General features: G+C 47.5%; 1 protein-coding gene and 1 pseudogene across 1 annotated transcript; both read left to right on the top strand.

Annotated features, from left to right (window-relative positions):
- The first annotated feature begins 2,878 nt into the window (after window positions 1–2,878).
- LOC150006809 (HLA class II histocompatibility antigen, DP beta 1 chain) lies at window positions 2,879–14,727 on the top strand. Its single transcript, XM_090280398.1, has 5 exons — window positions 2,879–3,033; window positions 11,835–12,098; window positions 12,861–13,142; window positions 13,650–13,760; window positions 14,501–14,727. Exons 1-5 carry the CDS (start codon window positions 2,934–2,936, stop codon window positions 14,512–14,514), a joined length of 771 nt encoding a protein of 256 aa, XP_090136524.1. The 5' UTR covers window positions 2,879–2,933; the 3' UTR covers window positions 14,515–14,727.
- A 2,436-nt stretch (window positions 14,728–17,163) lies between these two features.
- On the top strand, window positions 17,164–20,088 carry LOC150006810 (PDZ domain-containing protein 4 pseudogene; annotated as a pseudogene).
- The last annotated feature ends 1,561 nt before the right edge of the window (window positions 20,089–21,649 follow it).

Here is a 21,649-nt window from a genome sequence, read left to right on the forward strand (position 1 = left end):
TCTCTAAAAACAAATAAATAAAATAATTTAAAAAAATTTTTTTAAGGATGAATCTTGCACTAGACAGGACTAGGGATGTAGCCTAAGTTCTCTTGTGGGTGAAATTATAAATTTGGATTTGGTCACCCAAGAAAAGTATATAAAGTCATGATAGCAGGGTCTCAGTGTGCGGTCCTGTGTCTTGGCAAAAATGGACATTTTTTTAAAAGGTTGTAAAGGACAGGTTTAAAAAGCAAGAAGAGAGCAAGAAGGAAGTGTGCTCATAAAAGATAAGGAACAAGAGAAAATTTCCAGGCAGGAGGAAGTGGTCACATTGCAAATATTACTAATCACACAGGTAAGATACACATAGAGAAGTGATCACCGGTTTCGTTGTATGGAGACTATCAGAGGTGGGGGAGGCTTAGGGAGAATGCAGTGGGTTAAGGACTCAATGAAACAGGAAAAAGTCAAAAACCGACATTGCAGACTTTTATTTCAAGAAGTTTTCCTCTGAAATGGCAGAGAGACAGACTGTCCTGGAGGATGCAGAGCTGTGACTCTTCAGTCATCAGTGCTGCGACATGGGGCTCATGAGATATTTATTCATCTCTTTGAGCCTCCATCTTTTTACTTCTAAAATGAAAATAATAAATGCCTTCCTGAAAAGGTTGTTGTGAAAATGGAATGAGATTTGGCACTTGGTACGGTTCAAGAAGCGGTGAGTATTACCATTGCTAGAACAAGAGGAAAAAAGATGGCCTCACATGAGAGGGGAAAAAACAAAGAGACTCAGAATGGAAAACAGCACCTGTGGACTACAAAACCTTCTGCAGTCCCCACCCTCTGTGGCCCACCTGAGCACTCACCCCTGATGGCCCCATTTCCATAGGGACTCAGCAGGGCAGCCAGGGCGATGGCGGGCAGGATCATGGCTCTGGTCTGGCTCCTCTGTCTCCAGGTGCGTCTCAGTGGCTAGTGAGCCAGGCGGTGAGGAGGAAAGGAGGCCGTGCAGGGCAGTGAGGAACTGACTCCTGCCTTTACTTCCCTCCCCTGTGGAGGGAGAAGAGGGAGGTGGAACAGCTTGATGGGGCTCAGCCAGCAAGACAAGGTGAGAGGGGGCATCTCAGTCGGAAAGCAGGTGCTGGCCCCACTGGGAGAGGAGGTAGGAGAGCTGTGAGAACCTGCATGTGGGATTGAGGATAAGAGAAGGAACACTAAAAGGACACATCATGATCACCTTCCTTTTATGGGGATGCTTGGAAATATGTCATTGAAGTTGACCCTCAAGTGTTTTTATTTGTAATGACTTTTCTGAATGGATAATTCTTTATAATTTCATGTTGATTTTTAGTATCATATAGGAATTCATTTTATTGTTATCAAATGATATTATATTTATCATTTTATAGCTTTGATAATTTTAGATGAATTCTTTGATGTTTCCAGACATATAAACAGAAGGCAATTATTTCAATCTTTCATTCCCAATTATTACTCTTTATATTTCTTCCTCATGTGAGAATATGCTTATATAAAGTACCTTTATTTAAAACTTATTTTTAACAACAATTTCTCTAATCATTTCATATTAAGTCTAATTTTAGATCTTTCTTTTATAATCTTTGTTTTATCACAGAGAGGTTTGAAACTATAGTAAAGGACAGTAGAACTATAGCAAGTTTCTCTGGTATTTATTGTAAAAAACTAGAACTTATATTGTTGGATTAAATAATGTGTTGTATTGAATAAAGACTTTTTTGGTGTTCTGAACTAGCCTTGCATTGTAACAATTAACATTTCTTGAAGCCTTGCTTTGTGCAAGGCTGTATTAGAGATTCACAAATACTGAGTATGATCCCAATTAGTTTTCCCAATAAACCAGTGCCATGGGACCCACAATAATCTTCATTCTACATGAGAGGAAACTAAGCCACAGATGGTGAAATAACTTGTCCATGGTCAGGAACCCAGGAAGCAGAAAAAAACAATGGTCCCTGGTAACTTTGTTGGTCTATTCAAAACTTCTCAGGTCTTCTTTGAGTTTCCGAGGCATTTCACATGGTGCTCCCTCCTCACCCTCACAGAGTTACGGAGGAGGCAGGTGCTACCATCCCCGTTTCAAAAATGAAGAAACTCTGGCCCAGAACAGACAAGAAATTTGCCAAAAGTTGTACAATTACTTCCATGCCTTCTCTGGTATTAAAACGCAGAGACCTTATTCCACACCTTATAATTCTAAGATCAAATGGAACCTTGGACAGGAGAGGACGGACACCAGACACCTGCATGACTGCTGTACACCCCAGGGTTAAGTCAGAGCTCTGCAGTGGACAGTCTAATCCCCCTGGATTTTTTATCATCACCCAAGGACATTTTTTAATTGATTTTTAGAGAGAGAGGAAGGGAGAAAGAGAAGTATCCACCGGTTGCCTCCCATATGCATCTGGACCAGGGATTGTTCCCACCTGGACAAGAGATCAAACCCACAACCCTTCTGCCATGAATGACACTCCAACCAAGTGAGCCACACCAGCCAGGGCACCCCTAGATCTTTAACACATTGTTTAGTACCCACTTATTCCCAGAACACAGCCATGAGAGGGTGGGGTGGGGGGTGGTATTCACCATGGAGGGAGGATGATGTGCCTGGTGTCTGAACCAGAGCGAAGAAAACAATAAACAAACCCTCGTGATGCACCCAGTTGATCAAAGCAAGGATCACTTTTCTTACACTGTTTCCTTACACCTTGAAGGATAATACACTTTACACCAAACCTCTGCCTAGAGAGTAACAATTCCTACTAATTGGTTCCTTTTGTGGAACCTGGCCACACCCAGGGGATGTAGGAGGCTGTCCTGGCTCATCATCTCTAATGTTTTAGGAGGGACGCCCAAGGAGTGAGAGCTGCTCTGACTGTGATCCTCTCACCCCACCTTTCCCAGGCTCCAGGATGGTGGTCCTGCAGGTCACTGGGGCCCCCTGGATGACAGCTCTGATGACGTCCTTGGTGATGCTGAGCCCCCCTTTGGCTCAGGGCAGAGACACCCCAGGTAAGTGCAGAGCTGCTGCTCTTGGAGGCCCTGGATCAGGGAAATGACCCTGGGGGCTCTCCCATGTGGGCCTAATCCACAGAGAGGCCTCAGGGGTCCGACATCACCCAGGGCCACTGTTCCCAGCAGAGAGAGGAGGAGATCAGTGTGTGTGCATCTGCTGGACACAGTGGTACCCGGTGGTCTGGACTGATTTTGGAGGGACAGGGTTCTCACAGAGGGGGCAAGATGACATTTCAACATTAAAGATCAGGAACGGGAAACCGTGGTCACTCTGCAGTGTCCGGGATCCCAGGAATATGCTGTACAAACAGGACTTCAGGTGGAGGCCCTTCCACAGTCCCGGGCAAGACTCATACAGTGAGCAGCGATGGCCAGAGGAGCAGGAGGGCAGTGGGGACAAGCAGAGGTTAAGGCCCACAGGATAGTTACTGCCGCTGACAGTCCTCACGTCAGGAAATAGATCAGGCATATCAGGATAGGACCACAGAGGAAGTGAGAAACAGGAAACTGCCTCTTTTAGTTCCAATTTACCACCAAGCCCATGCATAACAGAAGAGGGACTAGAACAGTGAAGTCGTTTATGTTAAAATTCCCCAACCTCTCCATCTCCACCCACAAAGCCAGCCCCACTTCTTCCTGAGAATCAGGTTCTCTCAGGTTTCTTCCCCAATTTCCATGGTTAATAGCCTTTGAAATCCCCAATTCATCTGCTCAAACTCCATCCTGCTGTACCCATGTCTCAGCTAGAGGGAAGGAGAAGGTTTTCTGCCGTTCATCACTCAGGTGGGCAGAGAACCGGACAAGGGCAGCCCAGCCGTGCAGCCCGCAGGTGAGAGAAGAAATGGGGATTGAGTCTCGAGGGCAGGACGGGCTGCGGGAGCAGCTGGTGAGATGGGACGATGCCCAGCAGGAGGTGAGAGGAGAGGGGGTGCAGGAGGAGCACAGGAGAAGCTCTCCTGGGAGCGGGGGCAGTGGTGGGCATCGGTGTGAGGTCGTTGAAGTCAGGGCGTGGGGCTTCTTTGGGGTGAATAGTGAGCAGCGTGGTGGGTGAAGGTGGGAGAGACCGATGGGTTCCGGTCAGTAAGAGGAAGGAGATGAGTGTTCATCATGTGAGAGTCTGCTGGGGGAAGGGGAGGAACTCCAGAGCTCTCTGCACAGTTTCGATGCTGAGGAACTCCCTGCTGAGAGGAATGAGTAGTCCAGGGGCTGGACTCCAGGGGGCTGTCAGACTCTTCCAATTCCTTCTTCCAACTCCTCAAGGTTTCTTCAACTTCCAACAGAGCATGAAAAAAGAGGTGGAAACAAAGATACTATCAGCATGAAGTTAATAAAAACTCCTTTTGGAGAGTTAAGGCTGTGCCCCAAGGGCAGCGTTTTTGAGTCATTCTGAACAGACCAGGGCTCTGTCTTTGTCTCCACATAAGCCAACCCATCACAGCTTGACAAGGGGAGGAGCTCTAACCTGCAGTGAGTGTGAGCAGGACAGACACTATGCTCTAACTTTTATTTGCATCATCTTCTTTAATTTTAACAGTAGTCCTTTAAGGTAAAAGAATAAGAATAACATTCCCTTTTATAAGTGAAAAGACTGAGACTTCAAGAGGTTGCTTTATTTGTCCCAGGTTACACAGCTGGTCTTGGACATCCTTTGTGTGCTGCCAACATTGCCTTCCTTATGTCCTGGAGTAATTATATATTCTTAATATGATATGGTCTGAAAAGATGATTTATTTATAGAAGTTTTCAAGCTTTGCTCTAGAAAGTTCAGACATCTTCAAGTTTCACAAACTCTAATATTTTTCTTAAAAAAAAAGATTTTATTTATTTATTTTTAGAGAGAGGGTAAGGGAGGGAGAAAGAAAGGGAGAGAAATATCAATATGCAAGAGATACATCCATCAGTTGCTTCTCGCACACCCCCAGCTGAAGACCTGGCCCGTAACCCAGGCATGTGCCCTGACTGGGAATCAAACCACAACCCTTTGGTTCACAGGCTGGCACTCAATCCACTGAGCGACACCAGGCAGGGCTGTAATATTTTTCACACACACACACAAAACAGGAGTTTTGAGAAACCCTTCTGTGACATTTACCTGCTTTGCAAATAATGTTCATTAAAGAGGGAAAATAAATGCTTTTAAAAATAAAAATTCAAACCACTATTCAGAACCAACAAAAATGTGTCTTGATTGAAAACAGGTGGGGAAAGCTATTAGTAGAACAGGAAATGAAGTTAGACATGAGGGAGTAGAGCAGAGATAGCACGTATATGACAGGTGTCACAGGGACCCCCAAAATGGATAAGGCCAGGAACTCACAGACTGAGGAGCAGGGCATTGGACAAGAAGGCAGGCTCAGAAAGTCAGAGAAATGAAGTGAAGCTGGACACCGATAGGCTAAAAGTTGGGTGTGTGTCCCTGAGGCTTGTGTGGTGGCTCCTGAGGCTAGCTCTCCTTCCTCCCACCTGAGCTTCCAGTGGAGAAGCTTCAACGTGGGGCAAGTGGGACACTGAGGAAGGACAAGAACTGTGACAAGATCACCCAAATCAACTTGGGCCCTCTTTGCAGTGACAGAGACAAAGGCCAGACCCCCCTCATACTCTCTTCCTTCTGTTCCTGGAACCTCCACGGTCCTTGACAGCCACTCAGTGAGGCTCCTGAGCAGCAGGAAAACAGGCACAGAAGTGTCATATGGAGCCTGGTTTCCCTGTCTCAACCCTCAACTGACATGGTGAGCCTTGAGTTGACATACTTTTCAAATTCCTTCCTCTGCCTCTGGGAAGCATTGCCCTCATTTCTGTGGCCTGGAAAGTTGCATGACAAATTCAACCTGGAGTTTCCATTTATGATACATTTTAAGTAATATAGAGAAGCTGAAATTTAAAGACTCCTTCAATAGGCAACCCCCAATTAGATTACAGACAGTCATTTATAATCAATTCTCTCTGGCTATCATCTTGAGCAAGAACAAGGAGGAATCACACTTCCTGATTTCAAAATATATTACAAAGCTGCAGTAACCAAAAGAGTATGGTACTAGCATAAAAATATATACACCAGTTGAATGAAATAGATAACCCAGAAATAATCTACACATCTAGTCAATTGATATTTTACAAGAGTTCCAAGAACATACAATGAGGAAAGGATTAGTCTCTTTGATAAGTGATATTGAGAAAACTGTATATCCACCTGCAGAAAAATATACAATAAGACCCTTACCTCACACCATATACAAAAATCTTCTTTTTCTATTTTACTTATTTACGTTCAGAGGAAGAGAAAGAGGGGGAGAGAGGGAGAGAAACATCAATGTGCTCAAGATGATGGCCCCCCAACTGGGGACCTGGCCCACAACCCAGAAATGTGCCCTGACTAGGAATCAAACTGGTGGCCTTTCAATCTGCAGGCTGATGATCAATCCACTGAGCCACACTAGCCAGGGCATGAGTCTATTTCTATTCACTATCTATTAACTTGTTAATGCTACTTCTGCTTAACAGAAGTATTAAGTTTTAATGTAATCCATTTTGTTATATTTTTGCCTTGTGCTTTTATATTTGCTTAAGAAATGATTCCTCACTCCCATGTTATATTCTCCTGCAAAAGCTTACATTTATCTTATAGTTTACTATTTATATTTATGTCTTTAATCCTTCTGGGGTCCAAGGTGTGGGTTTTTTGTTTGTTTGTTTGTTTTCTTTTGTTTGGTTTGGTTGAGTTTTTTTTTACCAAGGGTTTTTTTTATTGCTTTTCTATTATGGTTGTCCAATTTTACTCCCCTTTTTCTCCTCTGCTCCACCCAACTCCTTCCTCTCCCACAGTCAATCCTCATTTAGTTGTCAATAGCCATGGGTCATTTATACTAGTTCCTTGATTCTGCCCTTTAGGGTCCAAGTTTTTATGTTAAGTACAGATTGGGGGGGGGGTCCTTCACATCAAGGCCAGTTTTTCCCACTCCATCTACTAAGTAACTTTTTTTCTCCTCATCTGCTGAGGACTTCTTTTGTTGTGTGTTAAATCCCATATATCCATAAACTCTGAGCTCTCTATTCTGTTTCGCTTCACTATTGGTAAGTTTTGCACCAGTGCTTCACTGATTTTATTATGTAGGCTTTCTGAGAGGTCATATCACAGGAAGCATCATGGTGTATAAACTCCCAGGACCTAGTTAGAGTGGGAAAAGTAAAAAGAGTTAAAGTTAACTCCTACATTTCCAGTTTGCTGAACCTGATGGATGGTGTTGTTCACTCAACCAGGGATTGTTGGAACCAAATTCAAGGGAAAGAATAAAGATTATGATTCAATCTGTAAACAATGGGAAACAGGATGTAGAGTTATACACAGAGAACATTTACAGGTATACAAGGAGTTACTGTGGATGTGGGAGCAGAAAACGTTGGAAAATCTCTCAGAAAAGTTAATATCCAGCTTGGTATTGAAGGATAATATGGAATTGGGCATTTTTAGTTTGAGCACTAGAGCCAAAGTATATTATTTAATTTGCATTTTATTTTAATTTGGATAATATGCATATATTATGCAATGTGAAATAAGCAACACAAAAAGGCAAAGAAATCACAAAGATAAAACCATAGAATGACTGAATGGAAGGGTGGGGGGCAGGAGGAAAGGAACCTGGTTCAGTAAGCACGGTTGGATTGTAAAGAGCCTTGCTTATTATGTTGGAAGCCTGGACGTCACACTGAGGCAATGTGTGACTTTGAGTCAAAGGATGAACTGGCGGAGGCACAACTGAGGCAGGGAGAAGGTAAGTGGCCACTGAATGAATCTAGGTTGGGAGTGACAGCAGTCTGAGTTACCTATCATGGGGGACAGGAGGGACTAGAGGCAAAATAACAGTCTTGTTATCTGATCAGAAGTGGTGAGTGAGGAAGAGAGTGAGCTCCGGGTGACTGAAAAGTCTTAGCTAGAGGATGAGTGACTGATAACACCACATACCAAGGACTTGGGAGGAAAAGCAGGTGTGAGGGAGAAGTGGGTGTCATCTGCATGGGCTGATGTTGAGGCTCCTGTGGGATGTCCAGCTGGAGGCGCCCAGTGGCCATGTGGGCAGACATGTGTAAGACTCAAAAGAGGACTAGGTGGAAGCGTACACGTGTGAGCTACTAATTATGGTTGATAGGCAATGATATAAGTGAAATAACCCTCATTGAGAATATTCAGAAGTGTGTCAGGAACAGAGCATGAGGACACACCAATGTTTAAGGGGCATGTAGGCGGGTTATAAGATACAGTTGACATTGGCCTTTGACATGGCTGTTTGGGGACAGTAAGGGCTGAGAAGTGTACACTTTAAATTGGGTGAGTTTGGGGACTTCTGGCCAAGATGGAGGCCCAGACAGACATGCTGGGTCTCCCTCCACAACTAAGAAGAAATACAACTACCTCAAAACTAGAGACAACCAGAAGTTCCAGAAAATCAAGCTTCATGGAAGTCCAACAAACAAAGATATAAAGAAGAAATACTCATCCAGGCAGGTAGGAGGGGTGGAAAGCATGCAGTGTGGTGGCGGTAGCAGTGGTGGTGGCAATGGCAGGCTGGCAGAAAGCTCAGTCACACATTATAGAAAGTGAGGAGGGACACCTGGGAAGTGTTCCCAGCTCCTGACCAGACTGCGCAGTTCATGGTCCAAGCACCAGGGAAAATCAAGCCTCATTGATTCTGACTGTGAAAACCAATGGGGGTTGGGGCAGAGGCAGAAACTTCCAGTCTTTCAGCAGAGTCCGCTTGTTTAAAGGGCCCCCACGGTCCTAGAACGTCTGCAGACCCACATACTCTGGGAACGACGGCCAGGACAGCAGCTAGAGAGGCACCAGTCCCATACAAAAGTGGGAGAGGTGCCTGGAAAAGGGGCGAGTGCTCAGCAAGCGGCGTTGTTCCCTCTCAGACCCCTCCCACACATACAGCACCACAATGTGGTGAAACTGGTAGCCCTGTACTGATGAATACCTAAGGCTCCGCCCCTTATAACATAACAGCAGCGACAGCTCTACCTAAGACACAGAGGCAAACAAACACAGGAGCCTGTCAAGATGAGGAGACAGACAAGTATGGCCCAAAAAGGGGAACAGATCAAGGTTCCAGTGGTAGAACTAAGTGACAAGGAGATAGCCAAAATAACAGATGAGGAGATAGCCAACCTAACAGATGAAGAATTCAAAACACTAGTGATAAAGATGCTTACAGGCTTGACAGATATGCTTGAGTATGGCAAAAGCATAAGGGAAGAAGTGAAGGCTATGCTAAAAGAAATGAAGGAAAATTCAAACAAAACCAATAATGAAGGGAAGGAGACCAGGGTTCAAATCAATGATTTGGAAAATAAGGAATAAAAAAACAGGCAACCAGTACAGAATGAGGAAACAAGAATTGACAAAAATAAGGAGAGGCTTAGGAACTTCTGGGACTACTTTAAACGTGCCAACATTTGAATCATAGGAGTGTCAGAAGGAGAATAGGAAAAGCAGGAAATTGAAAGCTTAAGTGAAAAATAGTGAAGAAAAACTTTCCACATTTGGCAAAGGAAATAGATATACAAATCCAGGAAATACAGAGAGTCCCAAACAAGCTAAACCCAAAGAGGACCACACCAAGACACATCATAATTAAAATGCCAAAGGTGAAAGATAAAGAGAGAATCTTAAAAGCAGCAAAAGAAAAGCAGAGAGTTTCCTACAAATGGATGGCTATAAGACTATCAGCTGACTTTTCAAAAGAAACTTTGCAGGCAAGAAGGGACTGGCAAAAAATATTCAATGTGATGAAAAGCAAGGACCTATAACCAAGATTACTCTATCCAGCAAAGCTATCATTTAGAATGGAAGGGCAGATTAAGTGCTTCCCAGACAAGGTAAAGCTAAAAGAGTTCATTATCACCAAGCCATTATTGTATGAAATGTTACAGGGACTTATTTAAGAAAAAGAAGATCAACACTATGAACACTAAAATGACAACAGTCATGACTATCAGCAACTGAATCTAAAAAATAAAAACAAAATTCAACTAAGCAACCCAGAATAGGAACAGAATCATAGGTATAGAGATCATTTGGAGGGTTATCAGCTGGGAGAGGGCAGGGGGAGAAATGGAGATATGGTGCAGGGATTAAGAAGCATAATTGATTGGTACAAAATAGACAGGGGGAAGTTAAGAATAATATAGGGAAGGGTGAAACCAAAGAACTTATATGCACAACCCATGAATATGAACTAAGGCGGGTGGGATTGCTGGGGGGAGGTGGGTACTGGGAAGAGAGGAGCAAAGGGGATAAATTGGCACTACCATAACAACATAATCAATAAAATATACTTTTAAAAATTTGGGTGAGTTTGGGAAGGGAAAGGTCAGGGTGGAAGTGGACCTGGCAGATGTTCAATACTGTTAAGGAGCTTGAAAGTGAACAAACCCGAGTGATGGGTGGCAGCCAGGCAAGAATGTAGTGTTGACAGAACGCTGTCATTCTATGTTCTCACTCCAGCTTCATGAATAAAAGCCTAATGTGATCACAGCCACTGTCAACTGAACTGGTACTTTGTTGCAGGCCCAGTGTTATAGCTTATCTTCTCTATCTCAGTTAATCCTCACGGTGCTATCAGGGAAACATCATTGTCCCGTCCTAGTACAAGGACACTGTATCTCACTGAGGCTGCACAGCTACTCAGTCATTGAGATGGAAGAGGAGCGAGGTCCTCTCCACCCAGAGTCCATGATCTTGAACATCACAGCTACTGCTCTTGGCACTGTAACTGGGAAGAGGCTGTCCTCCCGCTCCCTCGTTCGTATAGACTTTGCTTCATAATCTCTCTCGTTTTCTTAATTCCAGTCTACGCCCGTCACTTCTTGCCTGTTGTAAAAACATCCAACCCATTCCCCACACTCCCCGCAGGACCTTCCTACTGCACAGATCAGATGACACCTATTCCCTGAAGGAAAAAACCCCCAACCTCCTGGGCACAGACAGCTGGCAGCACCATTGCCCACCTGTCCCGTCTGCTGTCACCTCAGCCACCCACTACTCACTTTCCTGCTGCTCCCTCTGGTCCCTGGGCACCTCTGCCAGCGCGCTCTTGCCCTCTGCTGCTCCTTAGACCCCAGATGCAGGTCAGCTCCCTGCACATCTCCCTCAGCCTCCAACTCTCAGAGAAGTACAGACACGCCTCCTGTGCCCCTGCACCGGCCCCCATGCCTCGGAGACCCCGCCAGTCACTGCAGCCACACAGTGTCCCCTGAGGCAGGCCTCTTTATTATTAATGCTGGAAATGACTTCAGATATTATTTAGCTAAGTCCCCCATTTATTGGGTAAGAAAACTTCAGTCCAGAAGGGTCTATGATTTATCCACGATCATGACTGGGTGTGAGAAAAATGTGTATTTTCTAATTTAACTGTGGAAGGTGACAGGAGTAAAGCAAATTACATTTATAGCAACAGTAATAAATAATAGTTATCAGTTTCTTGATTTATTGAGAGTGACAGAGATTAGAGGTGAAGTGAAGAGACAGAGAAAACCCTGAGAAGGTGGTGAACACAAAGAGTATTTCAGCCAAGCTTAGGCCCTGAGTCAGAGGGCAGGGTGAGCCCTCTGGGTTCTATAGTGGACACTCTTCTGGAAGGGAGATGGGGAGCCAGAAGAAAAGACAGAGCCAGGGACTATGTAGCCCTGGCTGTGCCGCTCAGCAAAGAGGTAGGGGCCCACACGGGGACGTGCGCAGCGTGTCTTGCGGGGGCATCAGGGCCTCTCTGGCTCAGCGCTGCCCTGGTCTTTCACACTCACAGAGCTTTATGTGTACCAGAGGAGGAGCGACTGCTTTGAGTTCAATGGGACGCACCACTTCTTAGAGCGATACATTTACAACAGAGACGTGTTCGTCCAGTTTGACAGCAGCGTGGGGGTGTTTGTGGCTGTGACTGAGCTCGGGCTCATAACCGCTAAGAACTGGAACCTCCAGCAGGAGTTCCTGGAGCTGAGGAAGAGCGCCGTGGACACGGTGTGCAAACACAACTACGAGTTGGACAAGGGTTTCACCCTGAGGCGCAGAGGTGAGCGGTGGGAGGAAAGAAAAGACCCTGGGAGGGCTGCGCTTGGGCAGCAGAGGTGGGGGGAGGTCTCCTTCGCATCTCCAAGCCCCAGTGTGTCCCAGACTGGCTGGCCTGACCCAAGGGTTTCATGATGCACAGGGGCCAGACCACAGGGGAAAGGGCCGGACTCCCTGCTAATCATACACAAAAGGACTAAAGACGTTGAGTTTGTGGATCTTGCTAAAAACATTTTTTGGTAGAGATGACCAGGAGATGTACAGGTTAAATGAAGAATGAATCACAGTACTTCATTTCTTCACCTCTTTTTAATGAGGATGTCAGACTAATAGATCAAAGGAATGCTATTGACTATTGAATATATTCTGATTCCAAGATAATATTTGGAAGGAGTATGTCTTGTCCTTTTGAACAGGACAGGAAAATGTAAATTTAGGTAATTTCATAGCTGGTTCAGCATTTCTGTTCAAAGAACATTAGTTACTGCCTCCTACGTTTCTGGCAAAAGTGTTACAGAGTGCCCGCTTTCCCCTGTCCTATTCTTCTCTGCTCTCTCTTCATTGTGTATGACAAGGTCGTTCTTGGAACATTTGAACATTTTATTCTGTTTTTCCTGTTTATTCTGTTCCCCATCTCCTGCCTCCAAATGGCTTAGCAGACAATATATTGATCTTTAACCTCTAGAAGTCAGTTTGGCAAGAAAATTGCTAAATGCACTGTGTTAACTCTCGGTTATCCTAAAAAGGTTCTTTTTCCCACTCCTAGTCCAGCCTAAAATGAACGTGTCCCCCTCCAAGAAGGGGCCCCTGCAGCACCCCAACCTGCTTGTCTGCCACGTGACAGATTTCTATCCAGGCAACATTCAGGTCCGCTGGTTCCTGAATGGACAGGAGGAAACAGCTGGGGTTGTGTCCACCAACACGATCCATAATGGAGACTGGACCTTCCAGATCTTGGTGATGCTGGAAATGACTCCCCAGCAGGGAGACGTCTACACCTGCCAAGTGGACCATGCCAGCTTGGACAGGGCTGTCACCGTAGAGTGGAGTGAGTTATCTCCTGAGGACCCTCTGGGCTTCAGGCTCTGGGACCCACTCACGACCCATCTGGGTCACACATCCCCATGTGTCCTCACCAACCCCCTCACTGTGGTCTAGGCTGGGAGCAGCAGGGATCTGGTGATTCTAGAGGGCATTTATCCCGCCCTGGGGGATCCTAAAGAATCTCCCCTTGTCAGAAAACCCCAGAAAAGCAAACAACTTCATGACTGGCCCTCACACTGGGACCTGGCCTCTGCCTTCCATCTCCCTATAGTCCCTTATTCTTGAACTTAATGTATTGGCCTAAAAGCAGCATTTGCCTCTTACTGGCGACATGTCTGAGATTCAGAACTTTGGGGTGATTTCCACATCTACTCCTCCCCCACAGTGGTTCTATCTGGCACTACCCTCTCCCTTTGTCTCCAGAGTACACTATGTCAGTCCCCAGGTGTCAGGCAGGGCCAGGGGTCACAGCAGGTGGAGGTGAGCCTGATTGTGGGTCTGTTCTTCCCAGAGCCTCAGTCAGATTCTGCCCGGAGCAAGATGCTGACTGGAGTTGGGGGATTTGTGCTGGGGCTCATTGCCCTCGTGGCGAGCTTCATTCTCCATGTTAGAGGCCAGCAAGGTAAGACGCCTCTGGAAAATGGTGGATATGGCCTTTCCACTGTCTCATTCAGTGATGAAGTTGAGACAGAAAAGCGAAACAATAGAGCAAAGGAGGCCACTGAAATGAGGTTCTGACCAGCCATGCACGGAGGAAGATGCCTACATGAAATCTGGGCCCAGTGACACCGCTGAGACTGCTGGCCAGTGACCCCTCCTGCAGGGGCTCCTTCTAGGCCTGGGCTCAGCTTAAGTCCACAGATGGGCCCTGCTTTCGTTCCCGGTGGTGTGGGCATGGGATGCAAAGCTTTGCATAACTTTCCAATGTGATGTTGCTCTTTACTCTCTCAGTCACAGCTTCTCTTTCACTCTCATTTCAGGACAGCAAGGATCTCAGTCAGTAGGTGGTACCGCTGCTCCCTTCTTTCTGCTGGGGTGCAATTCCTTTCATTGCAACAGGAGTTTGGGAGCATTTAATGAGTACTCTGTGTTTAGGATGTATCATAGGAAGTGTCTGCAATGAGGAGAAACACACAGAGGCTGACCCTCTTTCTCAGGTTGGGCCGATGGTCCATTTTCACTTTGGGTGGGTATAAGCCATGAACTTTGCCCCATTTGCTCAAGGAAGCACCAGAAACTCTCTTCCACTGTTCATCAGATCAACACTCAGCCTCTCGCTATAATTTTTTTCTCCTGGGACTCCAGAGAGAAAGGAAATGTAGCCTCTGAACTTGATTTACCTTTAATTCTTTTTCTTCACAGGGCTGCTGAACTGACTTCAAACATCACCTGTGGCCTTGGAACAAGGATTTCTGGTACTTCTGTTGCCCAGCAACCTCCCATCTCCAAAAAGGACATTACGACAGAATTGTGCCCTTGACACCAGTTTCTGAGTCTCTGCATTTTAATTCGATGTACTTTCTCCTTCTCAAGTTCTCCAGTCTATAGAGTGCCCTTTCCTAAGGAACAGAGACCACCTAAATCCAATATTATGGTCCTCCTTTCTTCTTGTCATGTGGACATCTTTATGCTTTGGTGACTGGCTGTCATTGTTATTTTACCCGGGCATGGAGAAATAAACTTCCTGATGGCAATCAATTCTTCTTATTGAATAAGAGGGCAACAGGTAGAAGACCTCCTGAAACTTGCTTTATTTTATTGTAGATGCCCAAGTTCATGTTATACTCTCACCTGTGAGAGTGGAACCGTTATTCGTAGCAATCCCAGGTGAACCCACACTGAGCCTCAGTTTGCCACTGAAATTCACACCAGGCTGATAAAACATGTCAATCACTAAGAATATGCTTTCCAAGTGTAATAATCAACATAAGATCAGGATTATACATAACAGGCATAAGAGCATAAGGTGTTATACTTCTTTTTTGGGGGGGGACCCCGCTCTTTAACAATTCCCCCCTCTCAGACCTAAGACCCTTTATAATCATATAAAGGATAATGGGCGATGGTCTCATGCTCCTCTAGCTGCTTCAAGCTGGACATGGTAATTGTCCTACATACCCTTGGGTCCAGAAATCCCTAATAAGAGTGGGGGAGTGGAGGGGAGGGTGGCCTTCCCACATGGGGAAGGATCTTGCAGACTCCAGGTCAGTTGGCTGTCCCCGGGCAACAGTATGCTCGGTTTACGTGTTATAGTTTTTTATATTGCTGTTTGCATCAGCTCATAGAGGCGGACTTGCCCCGTGACGCTTTGTTCAGAACACCCTAAACTCCCTCCCTCCTGAGTCAGTCCGTGGGAGGTACGTTTCCAGTTTCAAAAGAGTCAAAGATACGTGTAGCTCAGTTTTTCATACATAGGTCCAGTTTAGAATATAGTTCATTATAATTTTTGTAAGTCGTTTTAATTGATATTTAAGACAAAACCAGAAGCCATATTTGCTTTAGCCATTTCATGGCATGACCGCCCACATCCAAACTCTACATAACAGTGACCAGAGAACTTCTAGTCCCTGCAGAGCTCATAGATGAACATCAACCGTCAGACTCAGCAAGGCCCTCACCAAGCTAAAGGGGGTTTCCTTCCTTAACTGACTTTATTGCATGGGCTTATGGGAAATCATTTTAATGAAATATGTTTATGAATTATGACTAGAAGTTGGTTTTTGGTGATTTTAAACATTATGAGATACTAGTTCCTAATAAGGGGTTATGTTGAGGGTCTCCAAGACCAGCCCAGGTCGGATGATTCACTAGGACTCACAGGTCCCATCATGTGGTTGTACTCACGACTGTGATTTATTAGAGCAAAAGGACATAATGCGAAGTCAGCAAAGGGAAAGGGTACATGAGGTGAAGCCCAGGAACCAGACGCAAGCTTTCAATTGCCTCTCCCATTGGAGCCACAAGAGGCACCTAACTCCTCCAGAAGTGAGTTGTGACCACACATGAAACTGTCTCCAGGAAAGTTCAGCAAAGGTGCAGCGCTCAGGGGTTTTCCTGGGGGCTGGTTACATGGGCACCCTCCACCCAGTACAGACCAGAATCCAGACTCCCAGAAGGAAAGGTATCAGCATAAACCACATTGTTTGTACAGTTTAGGGACATCCTTGTCAGTCCTGGGAATGGTGGGAACCCTCCTGAAATCCAAGTTCCTGGCTGCCAGCCAGGGGCCAACCCTGTCAGCAGGCCTTTCACAGGGTGATAGTCGGACCTGCCAGGTTCATGCTTTTCTGCACAGGAGCAAACCATCCATTTTGTTGACAATGTTCAAGGTAATGTGAGAACCCATTTTTATTAAAGAAAGTTATATATTGATACAGAAAACACTCTTAAATCCTAGTTTCCTAGAAACATTGGTTATTGCAGAAGGCAGAGCTAAATTCACATAATTAGTTTTCATTATTATTATTGCGAAATTATTATTGCAAATGTTTTATGAGTCCTGTGAGCATTTAAGCAGTTTTTGAAAAGCTAAAGTTACAAACCAAGGATGCAAATGAAAGTATTGTATGAAATTTTTGCTTTGTGCTCACTGCCATGAGAAACTAAACACGCTTTCTGTTCTGTGATATTTCTAGTTGAGAATCAGTGCCTCAAATGAGAGAGAGAAGTTGTAGTTTGATATATCCACTGTCAGTCATCCTGGTAAAAGGAGAGGCGGTCACTTTGTGCCCAAAGAACTTCACAGCCATGGACTCTGACTGAACGAGCCTCTCACTGTGGGCCCTGCAATGAGAGAGGCTTCAGGACTTGGGATTTTGAGGGAAAAGAAATAAACAAATCCATTAGCAGAGGACTGAGAATCCAGTGTTTGTAACGTCTGATAGTTAATTTAATATTATTATTTAGTAATAATGAAAAGGGACTTAGTTTAAAAACCATTTTTCAGGTCCTGCACAAGGGCCAGTGAGAGGCGTTTACACATTTCCACCCTCTGCCCTCGCCAGCCAGCACCACGGGGTGTGAGATGTGTGTCTGTGGTCTGGGACCCGGAGGAGCGGTCCAAAGTGATGCTTCAGGTGAATGGGGAGGAGCTCTCCAAGCTGTCTCTGGAGCAAACTGTGGAGGCCTTATGCTCCTACAGGGAGTCTCAGGTGATCCAGGTGCTGAGATGCAGCCCCCACCTCCCGGGGGACAGCTCCTGTGACAACCTGCAGCTCGTGGACAGTGGCACTCAGACTGAGATCACCTTCGGGCACATCATGGTGCTGAGCAGGCTGCGCCCACTCACCCACCCATGGTCACCCCGGAGCCTGCGTCCTGTCGGAGCTCCCCCTCCAGCCACAAGTATTATGACACACCAGAGTCATGGAGAGCGGCCCGCAGGAGGCAGCCTCTGTGGACCAGCAAGAGTGTAAGGACGTGGAGCTGTGTAAAGCCAGCCTCCAGGACAAGCTGGGTCTGATGGTTTGCTACCACACAGATGATGAAGAGGACCTGGGCATCAACATTGGAGAGGTGAATCCTAACAGCTTTGCAGCCAAAGACGAGATCTGAGAGGGAAACCGAATGATCCAGATAAATGGTGTGGGCGTCCAGAACCGGGAAGAGGCAGTGGCCATCCTGAGCCAAGAGAACACCAACATCTCCCTGCTGGTGACCTGGTCTGCGATCCAGTTAGCAAAGTGATAGAAGGACAGCGACCGGATGACTTCCTGGATGACTTGGACTCAGAGAGTGAGGGGCGCCTGCATCTTTGGAAGTTGAAATCATCCTTACCCAGCAGCTCAGAAAGGAAGAGGAGCAAGCCTCCGCCCACTGTGGGCCCAGGCCTGAGCTCAGCCAGAAGCCGGACAGTGGGGTGGGTGGATGGTGAGAGCATCCAGGACAAGGAGAGCTCTGAGCATGACCTGCTGGGGAACAAGCCTGTGAGAACCAACATGCCTGGGATCCTGTGCAGTTTGGCCTGCAGGGGGCGCCCTGCAGATCGGGGACTTCCACTTCAGCATGGACTACCTGCTGGCTGAGGGGACTGGGCTGGGGGTGGCCAACACCCAGCTCACCTACGAGGAGTACCACCACTATGGGAAGCTGCTAGAGATCAAGAGCCACCTGGAGAACAGCAACCAGTCCAGTCCGGCCTCCTCTTCCCTGTTCCTCAGGTGGCAACAGAGCCCAGTACTCATCGGCAATGAGAGCCTGGGCCATGAGACCACCAGGCTGGAGGAGGAGCTAAGGCAGCTGGAGTTCAAGTGCCCCAGCCTCCTGTGGGCGAAGAAGATGCAGCAGCTGCAGGAGCGCTGCATGAAGGCCTGGCTTCAGGAGAGGAGGGTAGCCAGAGAGCATCTATGAGCGAGGGCAGGGTGGGGGGGAGGCAGGTGAGAGGCCGGCAGTAAGCCCAAGAAGCAGGAGCTGTCCTATAACTGAACAGCAAGTTGGGATCCTGCTATCATCATCACCCTCTAGGCAAAATTCCAGAGGCAAAGGTTTGGTGATAAAGGAGAGGAATCTTTATTCAGAGGCAGTTACTTAAGCCTATCAGGTCCAAGCTTTAATCACTTAAGCCTTTCAATTAAGGCTAAACTCTAACACCTAGGTTCCCCTATCTTTTCCCCTGTTAATTTCTATAGGGTTAGTTTACAAACTAAAACATAAGATACAAAAGCTACACAACTCCAAAAGAATGGCAGGCTTCTACCTCAGAGCCTGTTCCCTCTAGAACACCCAAAGAATAAACCTGCCACCCTCTGCCAGGCCAGCCTGATCCTACGCTGTGCCTGGAGTTCCTTCCCATCCAAAATACCCTCTGTTGGGAAAGGCAGACAGCTGCAGCATGGTCATCCAGGCATCCTTGAGGAAGAGAGTCTGAGAACCTCAGCCAGAGCCAAAGCCTGAGGGAGAGCCAGCTCAGGAGCCAGAAAAGCTAGTGAGCCAAAGCGCCAGCCCTCTTTTTATTTCCATTGGCTCTGCAGGCATCTAGCTTCTCAGCCAATCCCGTCTTAGACTGCTTTCCATTGCCTCAGCAGACTCCTCCTCTGGCCCCTCCTACTTCTCCCCAGTGATCTTAATGAGATCTCTCTGTACCAGTCTGACACCTCTGAGCTGCCAGACAAGGACAGCTCCAGAGCCCACAGTCAAGCAGGAGAGCCGCTGCAGCACTCAGCTGCTCACCAAGCCCCTGCTGGAAGAGCCCCTTGAAGTGGGCGCTGCGGACAACTCCAACTTGAACCAGAGCCACCACCCACCCCAAAGGAGAGCTCTGCAAAGTTCCGATCCCTCTCCCAGGATCCCGAGGTGGGCCAGAGACAGCACTCAAAGGACCCAGTCTGAAGCCCCAAGATGGGGGTGACCCTGGCCCCGAGGGCAGCCCTTACCTCTGTAGGCGCCACGGAGGCCACGGTCATAAGAGGAAGCACTACCACAGCTGGGTGCAGCGCGGCCTGGAGGATCTGGGCCATGCCCCTTGAGTTGGCCATTGGCCCTCAGGTAGGCAGAGCACCCCGCACGGAGTGGAAGGTCAGGGTGCACAGCGAGGGAACCCGCTATGCGACCAAGCAGTCTATGCACGATCGCCTCCAAAAAGCCCAGGCCCTGAAGGTTTGGGAGGAGTGCAGTGGCATGACTACTGACGGATGCAGGGAGCAAAATGAAGATGGGCAGCTACTGGAACAAGGAGGAGTGAAAGCAGGACCTGATTCAGGCCCAGGAGCAGCAGAAGTGGTGAGTTCCTGAGGCAGAGCTGGCTGGAGGGCCTGAGGGAGCAGCAAACAGGGAGAGCAAGGCTGAGCTCAACATCATTGCCTTTAGCCACTGCAAAACCATGAAAAAGCAGAACAAGAAGATTCCAGACAACTGGATCAGCATCCAGTTGCTTTATTGTTATTCTGGCTCACAGCACTCACTTGGCTGACAGCAAATGGATCTACAACCCTCTGCTCCCAGCCACCGTCTGAGCTGCCCAGTTGGGGGCCAGCTGCACTCCAGGGCATGTCCCTCTGCCCAGCCCAGGTCCAGTGAGCCTCTGGGGACCCCACCTCCTACTCTCCCTTAAAATCCAATGTGTGTCTGTGTGTGCACAGGTGTGCATGCACCTGTCTTCATGTGTGTGCACAGGACTTTGTTGCCAGAGAGAAGCCCCTGAGGAGCAGGGGCACCCCCTCAGTTGTGTGCATGTGTGTGCACAACACAAGCCCAGGCACATGCAGGTGCACGCACCACGCACACTATGCAAAGCTCTCTCATTGTGGGTTCTTGGGGATGGGCAAGTTGAGCTGAAAAGGAGGGGAGAGGATTCATTGTCCTAAACACCAGAGAACGTCCAGTTTCCTAGCTGAGCAGTCTCTCCCCCTATTGGGAGCCTCCACTATTTGTAGACAAAGCAACCCTGATGGGTTTTCTCCCTTCCTGTACTTACCAATTGTTTTTCTGTTTTCGGCGCCTACCCTCGGGGCTGGCCGCTCCTTCAGGCGGCCTGACACAGGTGGTGCTGCCTAGTGAGGGCTGGGAGGGAGCTGGGCGCCAGGAGTCAGAGAGCAGAGGTAGAGGTGGGAGGGGAGGGGTGGGGAGGAGGGGAAGAATGGGAAGCAGCTTTCCTGCTGACCTCCACTCTGAGGTGTGGGGACAAGGAGCCTCTGATGTCGCTTGTGAGGCTCACCCTGGGAGCTACCACCCTGTGAACAAGGGGGAGCCTAGACTGGAGGGCTGAGGGGGCAGTACCCATCCAAGAAGAAAAAACTGAGCCCAGGGCTTGGCCTGACTCCATGTGGAGTGTGGCTTCCCTTCTGAGGGTCCTGCTCAGATGTGACAGGTCCAGAAGCCCAGACCCATGAGTAATAGCAGAAGACCTTCGTGACAAGACCCACATGGCATTAAGGGTGTGGCCTGGACCACAGTAAGAGGCGTGCTCCTCCAGCTGGGCTGACTGGGGAGGTGTCCTGCACCCCACTGTGCAGGTGAGGACTGGGCAGCCCTGGGGACAGGAGCACTGAGTGAGAGCTGGCCTCAAGCGCCCTGGGGCCCTGAGCCTCAGAGCCTCAGCCCAAAGTCAGACACGCTGCTTATTTTACCCCCGCCCCCGCGGGCTTCAGGACAATAAAGCAAGCTGCCTCTTTGTGGTATTAAAAAAAAAAAAGTTGTGACTATTCACTTAGACTCTTGAACATTTCACCTTCTGCTTAGAAAGCAGAGCCAATAGATTAATTTAGGATTTGATAAGGAGAAGGTCTCCCTGATATTCTCTTCTATCAAGAACTCCTCCGAGAAGGAACCCAGGCCTGCACTTTCTAAGGTGAGTTGCTGGGCCCCTACCCCAGCCCAGCACCTCGGGCTGCATGGGGAAGGGACGCTGGCAGATCAACTCAGTAGCAGGGATCCAATGGGGTGAAGAGCGAAGGCCAGGGAAGTGCAGAGGCCTGGAGGCTGCCCTCCCACCTTGGGCGCCTTGTCCAGCAATATCCAGGAGGGACTCAATGAAAAGGTGTGCTGACCTTCCCCTGGGTCTGGATCCTTGGCTTA

This window comes from Furipterus horrens, unplaced genomic scaffold, assembly GCF_987537825.1.
Source record: "Furipterus horrens unplaced genomic scaffold, mFurHor1.1.pri manual_scaffold_6, whole genome shotgun sequence".
In the NCBI taxonomy this organism is placed as follows: domain Eukaryota; kingdom Metazoa; phylum Chordata; class Mammalia; order Chiroptera; family Furipteridae; genus Furipterus; species Furipterus horrens.

Coding starts and splice junctions, on each gene's coding strand:
- LOC150006809 (XM_090280398.1), top strand. CDS start 2,934: ATGGTGGTCCTGCAGGTCACTGGGGCCCCCTGGATGACAGCTCTGATG. Junction 3,034..11,834: donor TCAGGGCAGAGACACCCCAG/GTAAGTGCAGAG, acceptor TCACACTCACAG/AGCTTTATGTGTACCAGAGG. Junction 12,099..12,860: donor TTTCACCCTGAGGCGCAGAG/GTGAGCGGTGGG, acceptor TCCCACTCCTAG/TCCAGCCTAAAATGAACGTG.